The sequence below is a fragment of the Benincasa hispida genome, chromosome 9, assembly GCF_009727055.1.
Source record: "Benincasa hispida cultivar B227 chromosome 9, ASM972705v1, whole genome shotgun sequence".
Classification (NCBI taxonomy): domain Eukaryota; kingdom Viridiplantae; phylum Streptophyta; class Magnoliopsida; order Cucurbitales; family Cucurbitaceae; genus Benincasa; species Benincasa hispida.
Genome location: NC_052357.1, coordinates 69,970,223 through 69,994,067, shown reverse-complemented (window position 1 = coordinate 69,994,067; position 23,845 = coordinate 69,970,223). Strand labels below are relative to the sequence as shown.

Below are 23,845 nucleotides of genomic sequence, written 5' to 3'. Positions count from 1 at the left end.
AACTTTAGTCCCAAATGCTAGTTCATGATTTTATTTTTTATTTTTTTTATCTATAGCATTTTTACTATAAATTTTGAAAACATGTTCATATTTTGTTTTTGAATGAAAAATATTATAACTATTTAATTAATTGTGGTAAAAACTAACATTGAGAGATCAAATAAGATTGATTAAAAAGGCGAGTACTATAATTAATCAACTGAAAGTATAAAGATTAAAATTGAATAAACTTCAAAATATGTGGACCAAAATTATATTTTAACCCATTAAAATTTTAAAACTTAAACAGCACAAACGTGAGGGTGACAATGAAAGAAAAATCTGAATGTTTTCACTTAGTTTTTTTAAAATTTAAATCAATAAAAGTTATTTAAGAGATTTTTACATGAAAATTCCTCTTGGGACCATATATTTTATAAATGTAATTAAATTTAAAATTTTTCATGGAAGGTTTTTAGGGTTAATTTTGGACAAATTTACCCTTCTTATCATTTTTTAAAAATATATCTATTTTTTCCTTGTAATTAATGAGCCGCTTTTTCTTTTAGTCATTGATGAGCATTAAAAAAAAAAAAAAAAAAAATCTTTTTGTTGCTTATAAACATCAACTTCCATTTTAATATATTTAACATCTGATTAATGAGATTTTCTTTTACTTAATTATATGGATGTTATTTCTGTTGGGGTTGATAGCCTAAATCTCGTGGGTACTATAGTTTATAATTGTAATGTACCCACATTTTATTTATTTAATAAAATATGAGATGTTTTATTTAATATTTAGTAGCATCAACCCACAACCAATAAACTAACATCCAAGATTATCTTATGTAGTTTATACATGTATGTAAAGACATACATGTTGATCATGTTTAAGTGATAATCTAAATGGTCTGTAGTAGATGGATAAGATTGGGTATCTTATCCTAGTAACACTACGAATACGATCCGTTTTGCAGATGTTACAATTGTTGTAAAGTACTACAAATGATTTGATCCTGATAAAGACATGTGAGCGGGGGTATACTATATAAAGGGGTTGTATAAGATCGAACCATGAAATGACTAGTCTCATTTTATAACACCGTTTATAATATAGACTTACATTTCACCAAGATGACCATAGGTGACATTACCTGAATCCTGAGTGAGTTGTGAACTTCTGCCTTTGAAGGCAGTCCTTTGATTTGTATGGGTGAGAGTGGTCAGATCGCCGACTCAATAAGCCTACCATTTTGGAGATTCGTTTGATTGGGGAGTTGGAAACATAGCTACACAAGACGGAATTCACTCATTCCCTAACGTCTGGATAAGAAGATAATTTTGTCCCTTAAAGACTGATTTTGGGGCTTGAACAGTGTGGTGTCACACCCTCTCTTAGCCCTAGAGGGGTTTGATCATAGTTCGACTATGGCTTATTGTTCATTAGAGGGATTAGTGGTACTTACGAAATTAAATGTAACTATAGGGGGAAACGGTAATTTGGGTCCAACTGTACTTATGAGCAATTTGTGAATGGTCATTGCACTATTGACTGGTTATATCCAATAGACCACAAAAACGTATTTGTAGTGCGAATAGTGCAACTGTTGGTTTTTAGTAGAATGACTGACAGTTTATGGATGTTTGAATATTTTCATTAAAGGAGTTTAATTAATTATTCAAGTACCATTGGACTTCAATCTATAAATTCATAAGGTCCCTTCGTAACTCAACTTGGATTATTGAAAATTAATTTTGGGTTAATTTGAATTGTTCAAATTAATTGAGGGAATCAATTATATGTGATATAATTAATTTAACTTAATTATATATGATATAATTAATTTAACTTAATTTATATATGAATATAATTAATTTTATGTTTTGATACATTATATAATAGTTTATTTTCAAGAGGAATAAAATATTTGAATATGATTTCAAACACTATGGAATGAGATTCATATAATTGAATTTAGTAAAAATATGATTTATATTAAATACCATGCATTATTGAGAGAATTAAAACGATAGGTTATATCGTATTTGATATAATATAAAAACTATAGGTTATGTGTCATATATGATTAACATATAGTTTTATATACGTATAATAAGTTAGTTATTAATATATATGTATATATAACTTATTATATACATATTATATATGATACATTGTGTGTTATATATGATATAATATATAGTTATTTAAATTAAATTATTTTTAATTTAATTTTTTAAATTTCAAAATTGAAGGGAGGGAAATAACTTTCCTCCCTTTAATCCTCTCAATCACTAACATATGGGGGTGAGTTTTGTAGGAGGTTTTCTTTTCTCTCTTCTTCTCTTTCCCGGTTGATACAAAAAAGAAACTTTCTTAATTTTTTTTTTTTAAAAAAAGAGATCACATTAACTTCCTCTAGAAAATCTCTCTCCCTCTTCCAAAATCGTAGAGTCCATACACTCATGAGAAATTCTCATCCCAAAAGAGAATACGGAGGTCTCAATTGTGGTGGTGCTCCTTCGATTCACTGTTGTTGGATTGTGACTGAAGAAGAGGATTCATGAAGAAGTTTTTAGGGTACGTATTTCTTCCAACCTTTTTCTCTTTTTCTATTAAAATATGTTATAATTTATCAAATTTATGCATAATTGTTTGTTCTATGAAATTAAAATTGGGCCGATCCAACACTTTCGCTATGGAACTTCATAGTTCCTTCAATTTCATCTTCTTCATCCCTTTATTAACTACATTTAGCTGTCTTTAATGGTAGGGGTGTTTATTCATCTTCTTTGTTCAATTGCAGAATTATGGTTTCAAATATTCGTTTTTTCACATTTTATGTACATATATGAGACTTATTTCAAATATATACAATAAACAATGTAAGAGATTATATCAAATGCAAATATATACCTCATATTATATGCTACAAAAAATTAGACCATAAACTGTGATGTTGGGTTTTGTGTCTTAAAACTCACAGTTTGTAAAATGATAAACATTTTCTATAATCAATATACTTATTATTGATTTCATAAATTGTATGAAAGTCTAAATCCAATAAACTAAGACTCATGACTATTGCATGAGTACTTGAACTTTATATGGAGACATAAGAGTGGATCAGATTCGAGTAAATAGTCAAAATGATCTATGGTACATGAATAAGGTTGGGTACCTTATTCTGGTAACACCATTGGATACGGCCTACTCTGTAGTTATTACAAAGAGTTGTAAAGTGTTACATACGATGTAATCCTAATTGGTACATGTTATGACATGAGGAGTGTGGGCGTCCTATGCAATGAGTTTGCATAAGATCGGACCAAGAAATAAGTCACTCTTACTTTATAACATTGTTAACTATATAAGACTGTGAACCCTGAGCCTTAATTTCTCTACTTGAGTATGTTCCCTACTGAGACCAGTGTGGTGAGTAGGTTGATGTGGAAATTAATGTGTAATTATAGAGAAAATGGTGAAAAATTAGAAGAAAAGTGTGAATTTAAAAACTTGACTCTTGGGTAAAGCTTGGAAAAATTGGCTAAGTGTAACCCATGCGTTAAAAGCTAGAAAATTGGCTAAGTGTTGTTTCATGCATTGACTTTGCTCATTTAGAGGTTATTTGGACGTTGAAGGAAGCCAAAGTGTCGCCAAGAGAAATGCATGCGGCAACTAATGTCTTGAGAGGTTAGCCAAGTATGCGGCAGCCTCAAGTTTGTGCGGGCATGGGCGCTGGTCGATCGTATAGTAAGTGAGCAGCGCTACACAATGAGGTAGGCGATCGTGTAAGCGGGCATTGGACGATTGAGTAGCAATGCGAGGAGCTAAATGATAGCGCTATGCGATGGGCGATAGCGTTAGACGATGAGAAGTTGGCACCATCGCGTAGCGCCATTGTCTTGCATAGCGCTATTGTTTAGCTCCCCGCATTGCACGATAAGCATCAACGTTAGACGATGACGCTAGGCGATGGTGCTACGCGATGGGCGTGTGTGCTAGAAGATAGTCGTGCTTCGCTAGACAATGGGCGTCAGCGCTACACGATGAGCAAGAGCTATCCGGTAACACTATGCGATGGTGCTATGCAGCAACACTATCCGATGATGCTATGCTGCAACGCTATGCGATGGTGCTATGCAGCAACAGTACTAGACAATGAGCTATGCGGTGATGAGACAAGCCATGGTAGACGCATGGTGAAACGTCTTGTGTTGCTAAGGCTTGCGGTACACAAGGCTAATACTATGCGTTGGTGATGTGCTATGTGTTGGACATCCGTGGGCATGTGGGTGCATAGGACAAGGCTAATAGTATGCGTTGGAAGAGTGTTGGTCATTATCCTAATTGAGCGCATAGGGCAAAGGTAAGCCATGCGAAAGAGAAGGATATGCGGCTAAAGATGAGCCTTGTGAGCATCTAGCATATGTGACCAAGTTGCGTCAATTGGATGCACAAGGTAAGATTGAATGAATGCATTTGGATGGACACATGTGCCAACTAGTGGTGTCCGAACGGTATATTGAGGCAATTGGATGGATGCATTCGTGGTTAGATGAACGCATATAAGATTGGATGGACGTATTCAAGGTCGTCATCCAGATATGTGGCTTGTTAGGGAGAAATCTTAGGCCTTAAGAAAATGAGGTGGATGCATAAGAAGACATGAAAATTTAAGCATTATATGTTGGCTAAGGAGGAGGAGGACACCTTAGATTGCGATGGCATGAAGGTTGCATTGATAGTGTAGGGAAAAGATACTTGGACATTTGTCCAAGTAGGAGGTGTTGGCCTTAGAGAGATTTTGGACACCTATAAATTTGCCCAAGGACTTTTCTTCAGATCATAACTTAAAGGACATAAAGAAGATTGTATGAAGGCTGATCATGAGGAAACTATGCGTTGATGAAAGAACGCATGTGTTGGTAGCAAAACCATGCGTCGGTCATAAAGCTTCAAGAGGAGACGCTGTCGGATAGTGAAGTCTAGAAATAGTATCAACTTGGGACGAGGATATCTCGTAGCATACTCGTGCGTTTGGAGTGATTTCAAAGCCACCTGAAAGCTCTGTGAGTCTAGTTTTCAGGGTAGGGCTGCCGAAGAAGAAGCTCAAGGAATCGGGATGAAAAGTAAGGAAAAGATAGAAGGGTCAAGCTGTCGGATAAGCTTGGGCCAGTATTGAGGATTTGAAGATTTCGGCCAAACCACGAAAAGCTCTGAGCTAAGATTTTAAGGTAAAATTTTCTGAGACATTGTAGAGCATTTTTACAGAAGAAAGTATCTGAAGATAAAGTCTATAACTATGAGTAATCTGAGCTTTAAATTGAATCTGGATCTTAGGGTTCAAAAGGAAGCCCGAGGTAACCAAGGAACTTCTAGAGAGAAAGGTTCCTAAATGATCAAGGCGAATGACTAAATATTTACAATGTTTTAAAGAAACCATGTTTTAAAGAAAGATTATTCTCATACTAGCTAGTTTTACAAAGTGGTTTCCATGCAAACCATGAGTTATGTTTTAAACGCATGCCATGTATGAAAGTTTATTGAAAAACTATTTATGTGTGTTTAAATACACCAAGCATGCGTTAGTATCTTTAAAGACATTTTTTCTATGCATTATGCTTTACATGATTTAAAGAGAAAGTCATTTATGACTAGTTTTACTTGAAACACGATGCCGAAAGACATTTGAGAACGTATCTGACCAACTCGATACTGAAGGACATTTGAGAAGGTATCCGAGCAGCTTGATATTGAAGGACAAGTTTAGAGAAGGTATCTAAGCAGAAGTACCAAAGGTATGATGGTACTAAGTATGGCCACGTGCACGTAGGTAGTTAAAGTCGAAGATTGAGCAAAAAGGTTCTCTCTTGACTAGCAGTTAAAGATTGAGCAAAAGGGTTCTCTCTAGACTAGCAGTTGACGTTGGGATTTAACCACAACATGGTTATTCTCAACTAAAGAACAGTTTTATTGTTTTCTAATAAAAACAACTTTATATGTTTTATGCTTGAAAAATGTTTACACTACAGTACAAGGTTACTGTAGAAATTTATATTTCAGTTGAATCTCTGTATTGAGACTTTTGCATGAGAATCAGTTTTCTTTCTTAAGTCACTCACTGGGCTTGCAAGCTCACCCTGTTTTAAAATGTTTTCCTTTCCTCCAGGTAGCAGTCAAATCCTCAGGAGATAGCTCTGCATTTGCTCTGCCATTAAAGGACAAAGATATTGTAACCCGTCTGTTAGGTGATTACTGTAAATATTGTACACATGTATAGTTGTTCATATAGGAACTAAGGTTTTGGGCATCAGGACTTGTGAAACTAGTAATGTAATTACTCTAAATATATTGTGTTTTTAAACTTAATGAATTTGGCCTAAGAGGCATTCGCTGTATATGAGTTTGCACATTGGTATCAAAGTTATTTCCGCAAGAGTTATTAGGCAGTAAGTGTCAACAAAAGGGTTGATAACTGCTGCAGTCATGTTCTTTCCTAGGCTCAGAGAGTAGTCTGAGACGGAGTGTGACAAAGACTGACTATTTTACCTAGATGACCTAGGTAATTCGATCTTAATCTTGAGCTAACTATGAACTCCTGTCTATTCGGGATTATCCTTAGATTTGCATAGGTGAGGGTTGGCTCAACAACGCCGGTTCAATAAGACTCCCATTTCGGGGGTAAGACCTAATAGATAACTGGGGACATAGGGTGCAAAACGAAGTTCACGCTTATCCGATTTAGAGATAGGAGAAAGTTTGTTTTCTTAAGTAATGAATCTAGATCTTAAACAAGGACCCCACCCTCTCACTAGGTTGAGAGAGTTTGGTTTAGTGATTGGATCACAAACCAGTTGTTCATTAGAAGATCAGTAGAAACTTGAGGAATAAGACATAATCTCGGGAGTAAAACAGATATTTGACCCAATCGTTATTACGAACAACTTATGAAGGGTCGACTTGCTGATTATGGTTCAATCACGTAGACATAATATATCTACAGTGAGAGGAGTTCAACTATGGGTTTTAGTGGAGTGACCCATTAGTTAACGAATGAGGATTAATCTGGTCTAATGAGTTTAGCCAATTAATCTCGGATCGTTGGAGCCCATGATCTGTAGGTCCGCGAGGTCCCCCTACTAGCTCTTAATAGACTAGCTCTAGAATATCGTGATAAGTTAATTTGAAAAGTTTAAATTAGAATTAAGGGAATTAGTAATTATATGAGATATAATTACGTGTTTAATTTGAGAATTAAACGGAATAGGAGAATTTATATTTAAATATGTTTTAAATATATAAAGATGGATGAGTGTAAAAATTAATTTAATATTTGGTATTAAATTAATTAAGTTTTATTTAAAAATTAATTTATGAAATTAATTTTATTTTTCAGTTTTTAAAATCAAAATGGATTTTGGAAAAATCAAGTTTTGATTATGTGATAAAATTGGAAAATTGAAAAACAAAACACAAAATGGAAAATCCATGTTTTCCATTATCCATCTTTTACTTGCTCACACAAAAGCCATCAACATTACCTTATGTTACTCCAAGCATGAGCTGCAAATCATGCAACTCTCTCCCTTGCATGTTGATCTGCAATATATTGAAGAATTTGGAGTGAATTTTGGGCATGCAATCAAGAGAGAATTTTAGAGAAAATTCATGCTGAAGAAAGAGTTCTTCAACCAGATTAGTGTTGTGAGCAATTCTCCTTCATCCCTTGATTCAAGCTTGTTTTTAGTCCCACAACTCAATCTAGAGCACCAAGAAAATAGTAGGGAAGATCTTGAGGTGGTCTGCAACAAGTTTTGAAGAAGATTGTAGTCGGAGATCAAGCTTTGAAGAGGTTCTACAAAAGTATGTCATGAAATTCACTTGTTTTCTGCAAGAACATGCTTTATATTTTGCCAAAATTAATGAACTAGAGTGCTTAAATGATCCTTGTTGCTTCCGCTGTTACTGATACATTCCTACATGTGATAGATGACATCATCAAATTATTTTTAAAAAACAAACTAAATTCTTAAAGTTTGAATTCTTAAGTTTCTGCTCTAAAATGTGTCAGTGATCTTTTTTTCCTTACAATATAAACATTCAATTGGGAAATGATATATGTTGTAGGAGAAAGTCGTGTGAATATACAATATACAGTCGAATAACACATACTAACTATATTTAAACGAATATCATATATTAAACTATATTTAGATAACACCATATAAATTTAAACAATAGTGGCAGATGGTACTATAGCCGTTATAAACCTATATATATATTTTAAACTAAAAACAAAATGTACAAATTGACCCAGATTTGTCTTCCATTTGCACCTCAGATCCGTTGACTAGATCGACTAGATATATATGGATTATCTGAAATAATATTGGATATATATGGATTATTTGAAATAAACCCATATATATCCAGTGACTAGATCAAGATCCATCATGGACACCCATCTTAGCTTCATCCATTTGCAATCTCAGATTCGACTTCATCGTGCTTTCCCTAGATCCCTCGTCATCCGTTGAGCTCTCCAACCTCAAATCAGGAGCTATCCACTAGTACTAGTTTCGCCCTAGCCAAAATTCAATGTTGATCAACCCATATACATTGTGGACGTATGTTTGTGGTTCTTTGCAATCTCAGACCCAACTTCGTTTGTTTATTGTTGGCTTTGACTAGTTTTGCAACCTCTTCTACTCTTAGTTCTTAGTTTTAGAGGAGTGGGAGACAATTCTATAATTTGAGGAAGCCATGAATGGAGGAAAAAGGAAAAGAGAATGGGAAAAAGAAGGGAAAGATATAGAAAATTTGAGGAAAGGGAGAAAAATGGGGAATTCAAACATGAGAAAAATGGGGAATTCAAACATTTTTTTCTTTTTAAAATATTTCTTTAAAAAGAATTAATGAGGGCATGGATACACCAAACCCAAGCTATGCATGGATAGGGAAGATATGCAAAACTTTTTTTTTTTTTTTTTTAAACAATAGAAATAGTGGATGAGGTCTTAATGGTAAATATACCACAATATTCGTGAAAATTTTAATCCATTGAATTATTTATGTAAAAATGGAGTGGAGAAGACAATAATGTAATATAAACTCACTTTTAAGAAGTCTTTAATTTAAAGGTCTATATAGGCTAATTATATATAGGCCAAATTACAATAATAACTTAAATTCACAATTTTTTCATGAATAACTTAATATGTTACAATATTATATAAACATCAAGTCCAAAAGTCCATAATACACCAATTAATTTCTAGCTATTTTTATTTGAAAAAATCGAAAAAACACAAATATAGAAAAAAAATGGAAATACTGTGCATTAATGTAGTTTCCCCCCAAACTTTTAAAACCCATCACGAAAGAAAATTTCCATAAATTTAGAAGATTTTATTTATTTCCTAATTTGTCTTACAATTTTTTTATAATACAAATTTTGAATATTGACTTAAAATTGTGAATCTCCAAATCTCGTGGATTGCATTTAATACATAATTATTTAATACATAATTATAGTACCGGATCTTTGTTTTCATCTATATTTCCTTTTTTTTTTTCTATATATATCAGATTTATTTATATTAAAATATATATTTCACTTTGTCACATATATACATGTATATTTAGTTGTAAATATATGCACCATATTATATAATAATAATGTTAGGACAAATTGCAAAATCCATCCTTAAAGTATGATAATTGTTACAATTTTCATGAAGTTAGATACTTTGTTTGAAAACGTTTCATTATAGGTAAATAATTTTGAGAACATAACCACCATAATATATTCATAAGGTTTAGGGATATATAACATATTTGTTAAGGAATAGAATTAGAAATAATTAAATGGAAAATACTCATTAATGATGATGCATTTTGTAATTAATGATTAATAAAAATAAAAAGCTATCTAAATAATTAATATTAAATTCATTTTGATTTCGTTTAATATTTTAATTACACATTACTACAAAAATAAATAAGGGAGAATATACTACAAAGTTAAATTTACCAAAAAAATCTATAAAAATCTAGTTATGAAATATAGTTGAAATTTTAAATATCATTAAGTTGATTGTTTAAATTTTTCTTCATTAAAAATGAGACCGTGGCCCAAACACTGCAGCACCCGTATTGGACCTTCAATATCCAAATGGCCCTTTGGCCCGATTCACCATTTCCCCCCTCAGTTGCTGATGTGCTGATTGAATTGAATCTCCCATTTTTGCCAGTCGAGCTTCACGAGTTCAGGCAAAAACACCCACGAGATAAGATTGGTATTGAAACAGTACAGCCGCGCTTTACCCACTAATTCTTTCCCACTCTCTGCTTTTCTAAGAAGCTCATGTTGGGTTCTTCTAATTCTTCCAGAAAGGTATTCAATTTCCTGGGTTGCTTTCTTTCTCCCTCTTTGCCCCCTCTTGTTTGATGTTTTAATGAATTTTTCGTTTTCTTGTTCTGTATTGTTAGAAGCAGCAACTGAAGTCAGAAAAAGAATGGCTGTCGGTGAGTTTCAGACCCGAAAACTTCATTCCAGGCCTCGTAATTGGTTTCATTCTTGGGTTGTTTTTGGATTTGTCAAAACCCAGTAGAGGCAATGCTAAGAAGGGTTATTTCCTGCCGTCAAAGTACCAACAGCTATCTCCTTCAAACAACGGTGATCAAGAGCTCAAGTTGGTTAGTTTTCGACTTCACCAATTTTGCAGTCTGTTTTGTTGTGACCTTTGTCTGGAATTCTGTAGAGTTGGAAATGATTTCTCTACATGTTTGTAATGGATTATGATGACTAAATTAGAATGAAAGGAAAGAACGAAACAAAAATATTTTAGTTCAGACTCAAACTGTCTACGATAAAAGGGCTTGGAATAGTACATCGTTAGATACTTAGATATGGGGATGAGGTTTTCTGTTTAATGCCAATGAATATGGCTCTCTATTGCTCAGATTTTAAGGCTTGAATTGCTTGTAAGATAGAAGATTTTTGGGCCACGCCATATTTGAGGTGGTTGTATAATAATATTGTAAACAAAGTTAGCCTTCAACTTTCAAGTGAACATGCGTATTTGCCTAATCATTAGGCAGAGTTCTCGGTTCGGTGCTTACACCATCAGGACAGAATGTAAAAAGGGAATCCATTAGTCTGAGGATCAAAAGGGCCTGGTGAAATATGATTCAGCAGTTAGACAAGTTATCTTTACTTTTCGAACTTGGTTATATGTATATTTGTATGGGTTATGTGCCTCCCTTAAGCATGGGAACTACACTGACAGTCACCTCGAGTCCTTGCACTATGTAACTTGCATAATGCGTCTAGCTATCAAGAATCATCTGACACTCTTACTTTTTAATTGAAGGTCCTTGTTGTTAGGCAAGATCTGAAGATGGGTTCTGGAAAAATTGCATCTCAATGTGCTCGTAAGATTTAAGATGCTGAATTTCATACTTGTTAAGTGTGCATTTGATTCTAGTTTCTACTTACTCTGGTCCGTCTATCACTTCATGTCTTTTTTCCATCAAAGCTAAATATTTTTGCATGATTTTCTGTCAAATTGTGAAGATGCTGCTACTGGCTTGTATGCAGAACTAATGCAAAGGTACTCCTTATACTATAGTATTTCCGAATATCTGCTTTGATCAGAGCATCTGCACAACTAATTCTTCATCCCTCTCTCTTTTCTGCATCTATGCTCATTTCAAATATCTAGTGCAGCCACCGAAACCTTTTGAGACAGTGGGAGCTATGTGGGCAGCCAAAAATAGTTGTAACATGCAAGAACCAGCAAGAAATGTAAGCAGGTGATTCCTTTTTCCAAAAATATAATATGTAATAAACATGTGAAACTGAAACCCTTCGGCTATTGGAAAGGCTTTGTATGGTTGTGTTGAGGATTGGGAGGAGGGAAGAGAGCACAGGGGGAGGGTTGTTCATTGAAGTTACACTTTTGTTGTTAATAATTTACTTATTTTCTTAAATCAGGAATAAACTAAAGGATGCAGCTGAGAACATTGGCCTTCCTACTTTTGTTGTTGCTGATGCTGGACGCACACAGGTACAAACTTTGTTCTGCACTCACCTACTCGGATGACTTTAGAAGCATTTTGATTAATGCATGAGAAATGGTGGGGTAACTAACTGGGTAACAGGTACAATAATGCTTGACATGTTGAATTATTAATGTCTATATGTTGGCATAGTCAAACGATTCTCCACATGTTATGCTGACTTGCACCGGTATTATATTTTCCTGACTGTTAGATATCAGAAAGTCAAGGTTATGAGGTCTCCAAAGTGCAAAGAATAGCTATTGGTCGTTCAGTATTGTATATAATGGCTGCAAAACCCTTGGTTTGTAGTTGATGGAAAGAATCACTTGGCTCTTTGAAGAGCGAATCTTTCCTAGTCCAAATTTGTATGCTATCATTTTGACTATGGAGCACATATGCTTCATGTGAGGTAAATAATATCAAATATCGATACTTCCAGATGCTTCCCAGATATGCACAATTTGACGTATGTGTTTTTACACTGACTTTTTTTTAAAAGAAAAAAGATAAACAATTCATCAAATCTTTTTCAACCCAAAACTAAGCAAATCCAAAACTAAAAGAAGAAATCATAATAATAAAAGCCTAAACCCTAATCTTCATCTTCACGTTCGAGTCCTCGTAAATTCCCGCAAGATATAACCCACTTGAATATCTTTAACAATTCAATAAATAAGTTATTTGTTTATCTTCATACTTCCCCCTCTAATCTTCTTCTTTTTCTTTGATCAATCTGAGTCCCTTTTATATTGTAACTATTAACTATTGTACTTCAATATCTCTAATGTTGCTTTTTGTATTGTATTTGAGTGTTTGTATTGTATTATGTATTATTGTCATTAACTAGACATTTTATGATTTTTCATGGATTTAGTGGATTACATTTAGTATCTTTATATTAAATTTACCTATATCTTAGATTTTTTTAAAGGAAAAAAAAAAAGAACGTATCTTCAATGTATCAGTATTCTTGTTTTTTAAAAATTGACATATTGCCGTATCTTATCGTATATGTATCCTGTGTATGTATTCGAGTCTGTGCTTCATTGCAATTTGATGAGCTTCAAAGTGCCTATAATTGGACACCTCAGGAAACATGTTTGTATTCATTTCACCAAGTACATTTAGTTCTCCGGAACCTGGCATCCTGAAATCAGTTCAATGATGTGCAGGTTTCGGCTGGATCGAAGACTGTTCTTGCCATTGGACCTGGTAATGCTTCTTTATCCTATGATAGAATTCGTGGTTGCCTGGTTGATTTTCCTTGTATCGCGTCTTTCTTGTAGTAATGTACAACACGTAATCCATGTTGGCTTGTTTTGAGTTAGGGTAAATTTAATAATTAATTCATATTCTTAACATTTCTCTGTAATTGTGAGCTTGGAAAATAGCACAAGACCCGGTAATTGAATTTTCCATATTCATTAGAGAGAAAATGACATTATAGGAGTATAAAACACACAATATCGTGCTCTGTTATCATGTTAAACTATTATTAAACCCAAAAATTTACTAAAGTTGATCGAGTACCATAAATTTAACTATTAATTCATCTTCTTAACAATATACATCTTCCCCATCTCTCTTTTAAATAGGGCCAAAGGAGGCCATTGATGCGGTAACTGGGAAACTCCGCCTACTCTAGCCGGGTTGGAACCGGACATGTATTTGAAACGTAAATGATGAGTCGGCATTTTTATCCTCCAGCATTCAACTTCTTGAGAGGGGTTCGTGCACATGGTGAACAAGTTACAGCTGCTGGAAATGAAGAAATGCTGTACGTTGGTATTGTTATGCCTGAAACATTGCTTAGCTATTGCTGTTAGCTGCTTGTAGTTTGGGGATGTAGGAGTAACATTTGAGCTGACATGTTCAAAAGATGTAACCTTGGATGTTGAAGAATGTTTTAAGTGACTAGAGTCTATGGACAACTTTTCAAAACGTTTGTATGACTCACTGTAGGTGGATGACTGGCAACTGTGGTAGTTTAATTTTATTGGTAGTTGATAATTTATTAAGCAAACTAATACTTTATTATTATTATTAGTATTTTTTTTTAAAAAAAGTAACTAATAAAGGTTTTAAAATATTAATTTTCCTTTTTTTTTCTTCGTTTCTATCTTCAAGCCAGAAATAAAAGGGATTTCAACTCAAAAAAGAAAAAAAAGAAAAAAAAAAAGCCGTCTTCAACTCAAAAATGTAATTTAAACATGCAACACAAACGTTATAATTTTAAGCCATGTATACATAAGAAAGTTGCGATATATATAGTCCAATGGCTTAAAACTTAAAAGAGAAATAAATAAACAGTTGAGTTATGATTATGGAGATAGTTTACACTATTCTTGTTGTGAAATTGAGAATTACAATGGATATAGAGAAAATATAATATAATAATAAAATAAAATAACTAAAATTATGAAAATTTGAAGTGGATTTCTTACCAAGGTGTGTGATCAAGTGGTAAGTAGGAGTCTTATATAGACACCAAACATAAATAAACTATAAGGCATATGGACAACATGAAGTATTACACATGATTTTTAGGACACTAAGTAATGTGTATTTATTTATTTTTCTAATATTTATAATACTCCTTCTTAGTTGCCTACATATATATAAAATACGCTTCGTTAAAATCTTACTAGGAAAAATCCAATGATAAAAAAAAAACTAATGAAGGAAAAAGAGTACATATTTCATATTATATATAATCTTAAAAGAATACAATATATTTGTTTCCTCTCATGAAAACAATCACTTAAGATCTTTGAGTCACGCATTCCAATGTTGTGCACCAATTTTTCAAAAGTTGTGGTTGGTAACGCCTTTGTAAATAAGTCTGTCAGGTTATCATTCGAACAAATTTGTTGTACAATGATGTCACAATTTTCTTCAAGATCATGAGTGTAGAAAAGTTTCGGTGAAATATGCTTTGTTCTTTCTCCTTTAATATATCCTCTTTTGATTTGGGTTATGCAAGCTGCGTTGTCTTCGTATAATATTGTTGGAAGATTTTTATTAGAAGACAAGCCATATGTTTCACGAATGTGATGAGTCATTGATCTTAGCCATAGACATTTTCAACTAGCCTCGTGAATTGCAAGAATTTCAACATGATTTGAGGAACTGGCTGTTATGGTTTGTTTCATGTTCATCGATCGCCATGACGTAATAGTTCCTCTACATGTGAGCAAATAACTTGTTTGAGATCTAGCTTTGTGTGGATCAGATAAATTTCTAGAATCTGCATAACCAACTATGTCAAAATTTGATTTATTTGAATAAAACAAATCCATATCGATTTTTTCTTGGAGATAACGAAGTATATGCTTAATTTCGTTCTGATGTTTTTTTGTTGGAGAATAATTATATCTGGCTAATAAATTTAGTGAAAATGCAATATCTGATATTGTATTATTAGCAAGATACATAAGTACATAAATTGATATGATACTTTAGGACCAAGAAGTTCTTTATTATCATCTCGACATCGAAATATATCTTTCTTTATATCCAATGAACAGACTTCCATTGGAATATTTAATGGATGTGCTTTGTCCATATAGAATCTTTTCAAAAAAATTTCTATACAAGTTGACTGATGAATAAATATTCCATCTGCTAAATGCTCAATTTGCAAACCAAGGAAAATTTTTTTTTTCCGAGATCTTTCATCTCAAATTCTTTCTTAAAATACTCTATTACCTTTGAAAGCTCTTCAAGAGTTCCAATTAGATTCAAGTCATCAACTTATACAGTTATAATAACAAATCCTGATTGTTTCTATATAAAAACACACGGACATATTGAAATATTTTGATGTCATTCTTTCAATAAATATCCACTCAGGTGATTATACCACATCCGTCCTGATTGTTTCAATCCATATAGTGATATCTGTAACTTTATTGAATACCATTCCCGGGAATTTGATGTATATGTTTCAAGTACCTTAAATCCTTCTAGAATTCTCATATAAATATCACTATCAAAAGATCCATATAAATATGTCGTGACTACATCCATAAGATGCATATCCAAACTTTCATACATAGTCTGGCCAATTAAATATTTTAGTGTAATTGCATCCACCACTAGAGAATATCTGTTCATAATCAATACTAGTTCTTTGTGAAAAACCTTGTGCAACTAGTCTTGCTTTGTATCTTGTGACCTCATTATTTTCATTTCTTTTTCTCACAAGTATCCATTTGTATCCCACAGGTTTGACACTTTATGGTGTTTAGACTACTGGTCCAAAAACCTATTGTTTTGAAAGTGAGTTTAATTATGCTTAAATTGCTTCTTTCCACTGAAACCAATCTTTTCTATGTTGACATTTTTTTTTAATAAAATTTGGTCAAGGATCCTCATTTTCAGATATAATATCAAGAGCAACATTATTGTAAAAATGTTGTCAATAACTACATTAGTTCGATTCCATCTTTTTCATATCATGACATAGTTTATTAAAATCTAATTATTATCTTTAGGTATTTCACCTTACCCACTAGTCATGTTAAGGATTTCTTCATGGGTATTTACATCCTCAACCAAGTATTTTTTACTATTAATTATTTTTTGTTTTCGAGAATTTTTATCTTTGGAACCCATTGGTTTACCACACTTTTGACGTGTACCAGACTTATTAGTGACATCTTGTTATGTTGGGATCAATTTTTTATGGAACATTTACAGCTGGTATATGTGACTTAGTTTCTTTCTTTGCATCTATAAATACATATGGTAATTTATTTTCTATATTTTGCAAATGAATTATTTTCTGAACTTCAAGTTCACATTGATCTGTATGAGGATCTAAATGAGACAATAACAATGCATTCCATGTAACTTCTTTTTCCAATTTCTTAATGTCTCCCCCTAATGTTGAAAAATTTATCTCATTAAAATGACAATCAACAAATTGTGCAGTAAATACATCACCTACCAAGGGTTTAAGATATTTAATAATTGATAGGGAATTATATCCAACATATATTCCTAACTTCGTTTGAGAATCCATTTTAATGCATTGTGGTGGATTAGATAGATTTGAACACCCCTACTTGACATAAATGGATTTGGTTTACTTGGCTGGGGTTCTTAAGATGACAAAAATAGAACACCCCTACCTGGGAACCTATCTAGAAAGGTGAATTAGATAGATTTGATGCACGCATGCAAATTTGAGGATAGTTCGTTAAAGAGTTTAATGGGACTTGCTTGAACTTGTTTAATATCAAAGACAAGAGTTGTTTTCTAGCAAATTAAACACACTTAGATAAAATTAGTAGTCGAATGATCTAAGTTAATAAACCCCTGGGTTGAACATTCATTGGGAGGTACTTGAGGTATATGATACTTCACTTAAACCTCTTTACGGTTCTTCCTTTATGTTCACACCGTGAGATCTATCCTCGGCCTTGAGGCACCCTGGGAGTGTCCCCTTAAACGATCGTGTTTGGGTAGGTCAATACCCAAGGTGAATGGAGAGAATGTTCATAGTAAGTGGGAGGAAGACGTGTGACAACATATCCCACAGTCTCTCTCATTAGGTTGGATGACGTTCTGTGCATCGCCTCGAGGCACCCTGGGAGTGTCCCTCTATAGGATGCCAGTTTTGCACGACTCTTTATCTGATCTTCTGTATAAGAAAAGGTCACTTTTGTCTCTTGTCCTAATCTGCCTTTTCTCTACGATGGGCGCATTAGGGTGGGACTCTAGGGACAAAAATGAGGGGTTACACTTACATAGAATTGTTAAATGTTAATGGTTCTGGACCAAAAAGTGGTGACTGTTAGTGTCAGTTACAAGAGTTGTTTCTACCTAATGGTTGAGAATGTCCCATCCCAATGAAGAGGCATTTGGTCACCCCATCGGTGACTTTTGTCTTGCCTCGCTGGGACATCATTGCGAAATGGATGTCTTTTCATTTAGGGTACATGGAAACTATTTTGCTAAAACTAAAATTGGTGTTAAAAGTGGTATTGCATAGACTCATTAAGTTTGTTCATTTTTCAGTAACGTAAATGGCTACAACCACATTAGCTCTTTTAAGTGTCGATAAGTTGACTGGCGAGAATTACGCTAGTTAGAAACACACGATAACTACAATTTTGATCATCTATGATCTAAGGTTCGTCCTTATGGAGGAGTGTTCTCCTATTCTGACTCAGAGCACCACTTGAAATGTTTGAGAGGCTTATGAGAGATGAACACGGGCGAACGAAAAGGCCCGCACTTACATCTTGGTCAGTCTTAACGGCGTTTTGGCTAAGAAGCATGAGCCTACGGTCCCGGCACATTAGATCATGGAGTTCCTGTGGGGAATTTTCGGACAACCGTCTGGGCAGCTTAAGTACGAAGCCTGAAATTCATCTTCAACTCTAAAATGGAGGAAGGAACATCTGTTTGTGAACACGTTCTGAACATGACTTCAATGTGGCGGAGATGAATGAGTCATGCATCGATAAGGGCAACTAGGTTAGCATAATTCTGCAATCATTGCCAGATAGCTTCCTGCACTTTTTCAGTAATGCTATACTGAAAAAGTTGACTATACCCTTACAACTCTCCTCAACGAGTTGCAGACATTCCAATCCTTGCTGAAAAGTAAGGAGAATAAGGTAGGTGAGGCAAATGTTGCTTCATCTTCAAAGAAGTTCCATCGAGGTTCGACCTCATGACTAAGTCTGCATCTTCTACTTTTAACACTTCCAAGTGGAAGAAGAAGAAGGGTGGTAAGGGGAAGGGGAAGGCACCTGCTAACCCGCAACCTGTCACTCAGCAGAGAAGGCGACCAACGCCTATTGACAAAGGAAAGTATTTCCATTGCAACCAGGATGGGCATTGGAAGCAGAACTGTCCTCGTTGGATAAAGGAGAAGAAGAAGGCTAAGGCCAAGGCAAAATAAGGTAAATATGATTTACTAGTTTTGAAAACTTGTTTAGTGGAGAATAATGATTCTGCCTGGATTATTGACTCTGGGGCCATTAATCATGTTTTTTTTCTTCTTTTCAGGGGGATTAAATCCTGGTGGCAGCTTGAGGCTAGAGAGATGACAATGCGAGTAGGCACCGGACACGTCGTCTCAGCTGTGGCAGTGAGAGGGCTCCAGTTGACTTTACAGAAGAAATTTATCATTTTGAATGATATGTATATAGTTCCCGAGTTAAAGTGGAACTTAATTTCTATAAAGTGTCTGATAGAATGTAAATATACTCTTCACTTTTCATTGAATAAAGTGTTTATTCTAAAAGATGGTGTTGAGATTTGTTTAGCAAAACTGGAAAACAATTTGTATGTGCTAAGGCCGTTAACAACAAATTCCCTCTATAACCTCGAGATGTTTAAAACTACTGCAACTCAAAATAAATGACTTAAGGTTTCTCCTAAAGAAAATGCCCAACTTTGGTACCTTTGATTAGGGCACATCAATCTCAATAGGATCGAGATGTTGGTGAAGAAAGGACTTCTAAGCGAGTTAGAGAAAAATTCTTTACATGTGTAAGTCATGCCTTGAAGGAAAAATGATTAAAAGGCCTTTTATTGGAAAAAGGTTATCGAGCTAAAGAGCCTCACGAGTTAGTGCATTCAGACCTTTGTGGTCTGATGAATGTGCGAGCCAAGGGAGGTTATAACTATTTCATCACTTTTACTGACGATAACTCTCGGTATGGGTATGTTTATTTGATGCAACGAAAGTCAGAATCCTTTGAAAAGTTCAAAGAGTTCAAGGCTGAAGTTGAAAACGCATTGGATAGATGGATTAAAACACTTCGATCGGATCGGGATGGAGAGTTTTTGGATTCTGAGTTCCAAAACTATATGATAAAACATGGAATTTTTTCCCAACTCTCAGCGCCAGGTACACCTCCATAGAATGGTGTAGCAGAGAGGAAAAATATAACCTTGTTGGACATGGTTCAGTCGATGATGAGTTACGCTTCCTTACCGAACTTTTTGGGGTTTTGCAGTGGAGGCTGCAGCTTATATCATCAACTGTGTTTCTTTCAAGAGTGTTTCCAGAACACCTTTGGAGTTGTGGAATAGGTGTAAAGCTAGTTTGCATCACTTTCGCATATGAGGTTGCCCAGCATATGTGCTTGAGGCTAATCCAAAGAAATTGGAATCACGTTTGAGCTGTGCCTACTTGTGGGCTACCCCAAAGGTATACGAGGGGGTTACTTTTATGATCCTAAGGAAAATAGAGTGTTTGTGTCGATGAACGCTACCTTCCTGGAGGAGGATGATATGAGAGAGCACAGTCAACGTAGTAAGATCATGTTATATGAACTTTCCAACGAAACTACTGAAGCTTCAACAAGAGTTCTTGAAGGGCCTGCTCCATCAACAAGAGTTGTTGATGGAAGTTCATCTGGTAGGTCAGAACCACCTCAAGAATTGAGGGAACCTCGACGTAGTGGGAGGGTACGAACCCACTAGTTCGCTATTGAGTTTCACTGAAATCCTGATTATGGTAGCCGATGGCGAGGTTTAGGATTCGTTGTCTTATCAGAAGGCAATAGAGGATATTGACTGGGATGAATGGGTCAAAACCATGGATCTCGAGATGGAGTCCATGTACTTCAACTCAGTATGGGATCTTGTAGATCAACATGATGGGGTAAAACCTATAGGTTCTAAATGGATCTATAAGAGGAAACGGGGTGCTGATGGGAAGGTGCAAACCTTCAAGGCTAGACTTGTGACAAAGGGTTATACCTAGGTGGAGGGAGTCGACTATGAGGAGACTTTCTCACCTGTTGCCATGTTGAAGTCTATCCATATCCTCCTGTCCATTGCCTCATATTATGACTATAAGATAAGGAAAATGGACATCAAGACTGCCTTTCTGAATGGTAATCTTGAGGAGTCTATTTATATGGTGTAGCCCGAGGGATTCATAGCCCAAGGTCAAGAGAAAAAGGTTTGCAAACTGAATCGGTCCATTTATGGGCTGAAACAAGCGTCTCGATCTTGAAACATTTGGTTTGATACTACAATAAAATCATACGGCTTTGACCAAAACGTTGATGAGCCTTGTGTCTGCAAGAAAATCATCAACAATTCAGGTCTTTCAAGATCAGAAGAACAAAGTGCCAGCGCTGTCTCAGGCATCATACATTGACAAGATGTTGCTCAAGTACTCGATGTAGAACTCCAAATGGGGGCTACTGCTTTTTTGACATGGAGTTATATTGTCTAAGGAAATGTGTCCTAAGACACCTCAAGAGGTGGAGGAGATGAAATGGGTTCCCTATGCATCTGGCGTTGGCAGTTTGATGTAGGCGATATTGTATACTAGATCGGGCATCTACTACGATGTGGGGATAGTCAGTAGATATCAATCTAATCCAGGATAGGGTCACTAGATCGTCGTCAAGAACATCCTCAAGTATCTTCAAAGAGTGAGGGACTACATACTCGTGTATGGATCTAAGGATTCGATCCTTACTATATACACGGACTCTGACTTTCAGACTGATCAGGATTTTCGGAAATCCACTTCAGGCTCAGTGTTCACTCTTAATAAAGGAGTTGTAGTGTGGTGAAGTACTAAGCAAAGGTGCATCGCTGACTCCACGATGGAGGCCGAGTATGTAGTGGCTTGTGAAGCTGCTAAGGAAGTCGTTTGGCTCAGGAAGTTCCTAAATTGATTTGAAAGTTTTTCCAGATATGTCTAGGCCCATCACCCTTTATTGTGATAATAGTGGTGTTGTGGCGAACTCTAGGGAGCCTAGGAGTCATAAGCGTGACAAACATATAGAGCGGAAGTATCATTTCATCTGCGAGATAGTTCATCGAGGGGACGTGATAGTCACGAAGATCGCTTCCGAGCACAACGTTGCTGACTCGTTTACGAAGGCTCTCACGTCTACAGTTTTGCATGACATCTTAGGCCTTTTACTTAGAATTATGAAGGTTGTTAGGCAAAATATATGTCGATCATGATAGGAATTCACAAAAATATGAGCTTGCGTCAATCAGCATGTCGAATCTCAGCTAACTCATTATTTTGCGTTAATTATGCGTTCAATGTTCTATTTTTGTAACCAATGCAGGAAATGAACGCAAACGCGGAAATCGGACCATCGCATAGACGAACGAATGCGGAGAAGCATTCCATCGTAAGGCAAACGCATCGATCAACGCATGGATGTTGCGGTAATTAGCCGTATGCGTCCATCGCATGGGAATTGCGCGCGATTGCGGTCATCATGTAGAGTTGCGGTATTAAGTGAATACGGCCATTGAATGATTGCGGCTACGCAACAATGCATTCTAATGGGATCAACACAAGGTAGGCAAAATGAACGCATCAATGCATCTACCTCGAGAAAATCCAAAGTTGATGCTGACATTTTACCTACCACGCCGTTGGTGGCAGAGGTTCAGAAAGGACTAATGCGTTGAACGTCAGACTCAGAGCAATCCAATCAATGCTGTCGGCGACCCAAGCTATATAAATAGAAGCTAATGAGCTGAAATTCATTTTATCCAAGATTTTCACCTAAGGTTTGCCGATGGCAGATCCTTGTGATCCAGACAAACGTGTGAGAAGACGACTAAGAGTTCTTCACCTCCTTCATCCATTCCGAGTGACGACCGGATCCTTCGACTGGAGTTAGATCTTGAGAGAGTCAGCTTCTCCACCCATCCATGGCACCACCGGCAGCCTTGACGCGCATTTGTTGGAAGCAAAGTTTTTCTTCCAGCCGGTAATTCCTTTTTCCTTTCTTTTCCTATATTGTATTGTATGACATTTTGAATTAAGAAATTAATACAATGTGTTTTTCAATGTATTTCTCTATTCCTTCGACTTCATCTTCATCTTCTTGCTTAACATCTTTACTTTCATTGCAACACTTAGTGGGATTGCTTGGGTATTGCATACTTAGTCATAAGGATTAGGGATATGAAGCATGTAGCAACCCACCGAGAGGTGTGCGTTGTGCGAGTATGTGAGTAATCTTATTTGCTTAGTGTGAAGTTGCTGCAACTCCTGTCTATAGGCTAACGCAATGATTGTCTATAAGTAAAGTCAGTCGGTAAGTGGTTGGTCGCATTAAGCAACGTTTGCGTTGTTCACTAGGGATAGTAACAACCTTGCGTCAACCAAATTCATGCATTTGTCTTGTCTTATGTTGTGCACAACACCCCTTTAGAGCTACTTGAGATAGACTCTAAAGAAAGAACCTAATGACTCGAGAGAGCTAGGTTAGAATCTAAACTCGGGAGTGCAAGATTAGATCGGCATAAGCAAGAGATAGGACTTAGAGATAAGATTTGTTTGTCAACACTGCATCGCGTGCACCCTAGGAATAGGAATGATGATATGTGGTCGCCTTATTTGTGTATCATCGCATAGACAAGAATTAGAGGCTTATGTGTAGGCCCTATAGATACATCTGCACATACATCGCATGCATTCTAGCATTAGAAGCCGTAGCATTCGCACCGAGAGGTGGTTTACTATTGTATGAGTGTTGCATGATCGCATTAGTTTGCGTTGACTAGGGTTGCAATGAAAACATCTCTGCATTTCATCTTCGGTGCCATTGCTGGAGTGATGGTTATCTATTTCCCATACATTTATTTCATGTCAAGGTTTTTCGCATCTCTACCTTTCGTGCATATTCTCATTGTGTTGTCTGTTAGATAGGAGTAGGAGTAGGATTAACGTAGCAATATCCCCTCCATTCTTTTATTCAACCGCCACATGCATAATTACCACAAACATATAGTTACAAGTCCCTGTGTTTGACCTCGAATTACCCGAGAAACTTG

The 23,845-nt window shown here is 35.4% G+C and overlaps 1 protein-coding gene across 6 annotated transcripts; it reads left to right on the top strand.

The window, feature by feature from the left end:
- The first annotated feature begins 10,185 nt into the window (after nt 1-10,185).
- Nucleotides 10,186-14,075, top strand: LOC120087327 (peptidyl-tRNA hydrolase 2, mitochondrial). 6 transcript variants are annotated; one of them, XR_005484487.1, is made up of 9 exons: nt 10,186-10,382; nt 10,484-10,684; nt 11,362-11,422; nt 11,565-11,601; nt 11,718-11,795; nt 11,985-12,057; nt 12,264-12,461; nt 13,225-13,264; nt 13,648-14,075. XR_005484487.1 is itself a non-coding variant. In XM_039044307.1 (8 exons), the coding sequence occupies exons 1-8, from the start codon at nt 10,353-10,355 to the stop codon at nt 13,695-13,697; spliced, it is 576 nt and encodes a 191-aa protein (XP_038900235.1). In that variant the 5' UTR covers nt 10,196-10,352; the 3' UTR covers nt 13,698-14,075. The 6 variants fall into 6 exon arrangements, 2 of the variants coding, with proteins under 2 accessions (XP_038900236.1, XP_038900235.1); XR_005484488.1 differs by having other exon boundaries at nt 10,478-10,684; nt 11,589-11,601; XR_005484486.1 differs by having other exon boundaries at nt 10,190-10,382; nt 10,478-10,684.
- The last annotated feature ends 9,770 nt before the right edge of the window (nt 14,076-23,845 follow it).

Bases quoted from the DNA above. Each gene is read 5' to 3' on its own strand.
- LOC120087327 (XM_039044307.1), top strand. From the start codon at position 10,353: ATGTTGGGTTCTTCTAATTCTTCCAGAAAG. The intron at 11,602-11,717 runs GTACTCCTTATA...TATCTAGTGCAG, and splicing joins TATGCAGAACTAATGCAAAG to CCACCGAAACCTTTTGAGAC. The intron at 13,265-13,647 runs GTAATGCTTCTT...TCTTTTAAATAG, and splicing joins TGTTCTTGCCATTGGACCTG to GGCCAAAGGAGGCCATTGAT.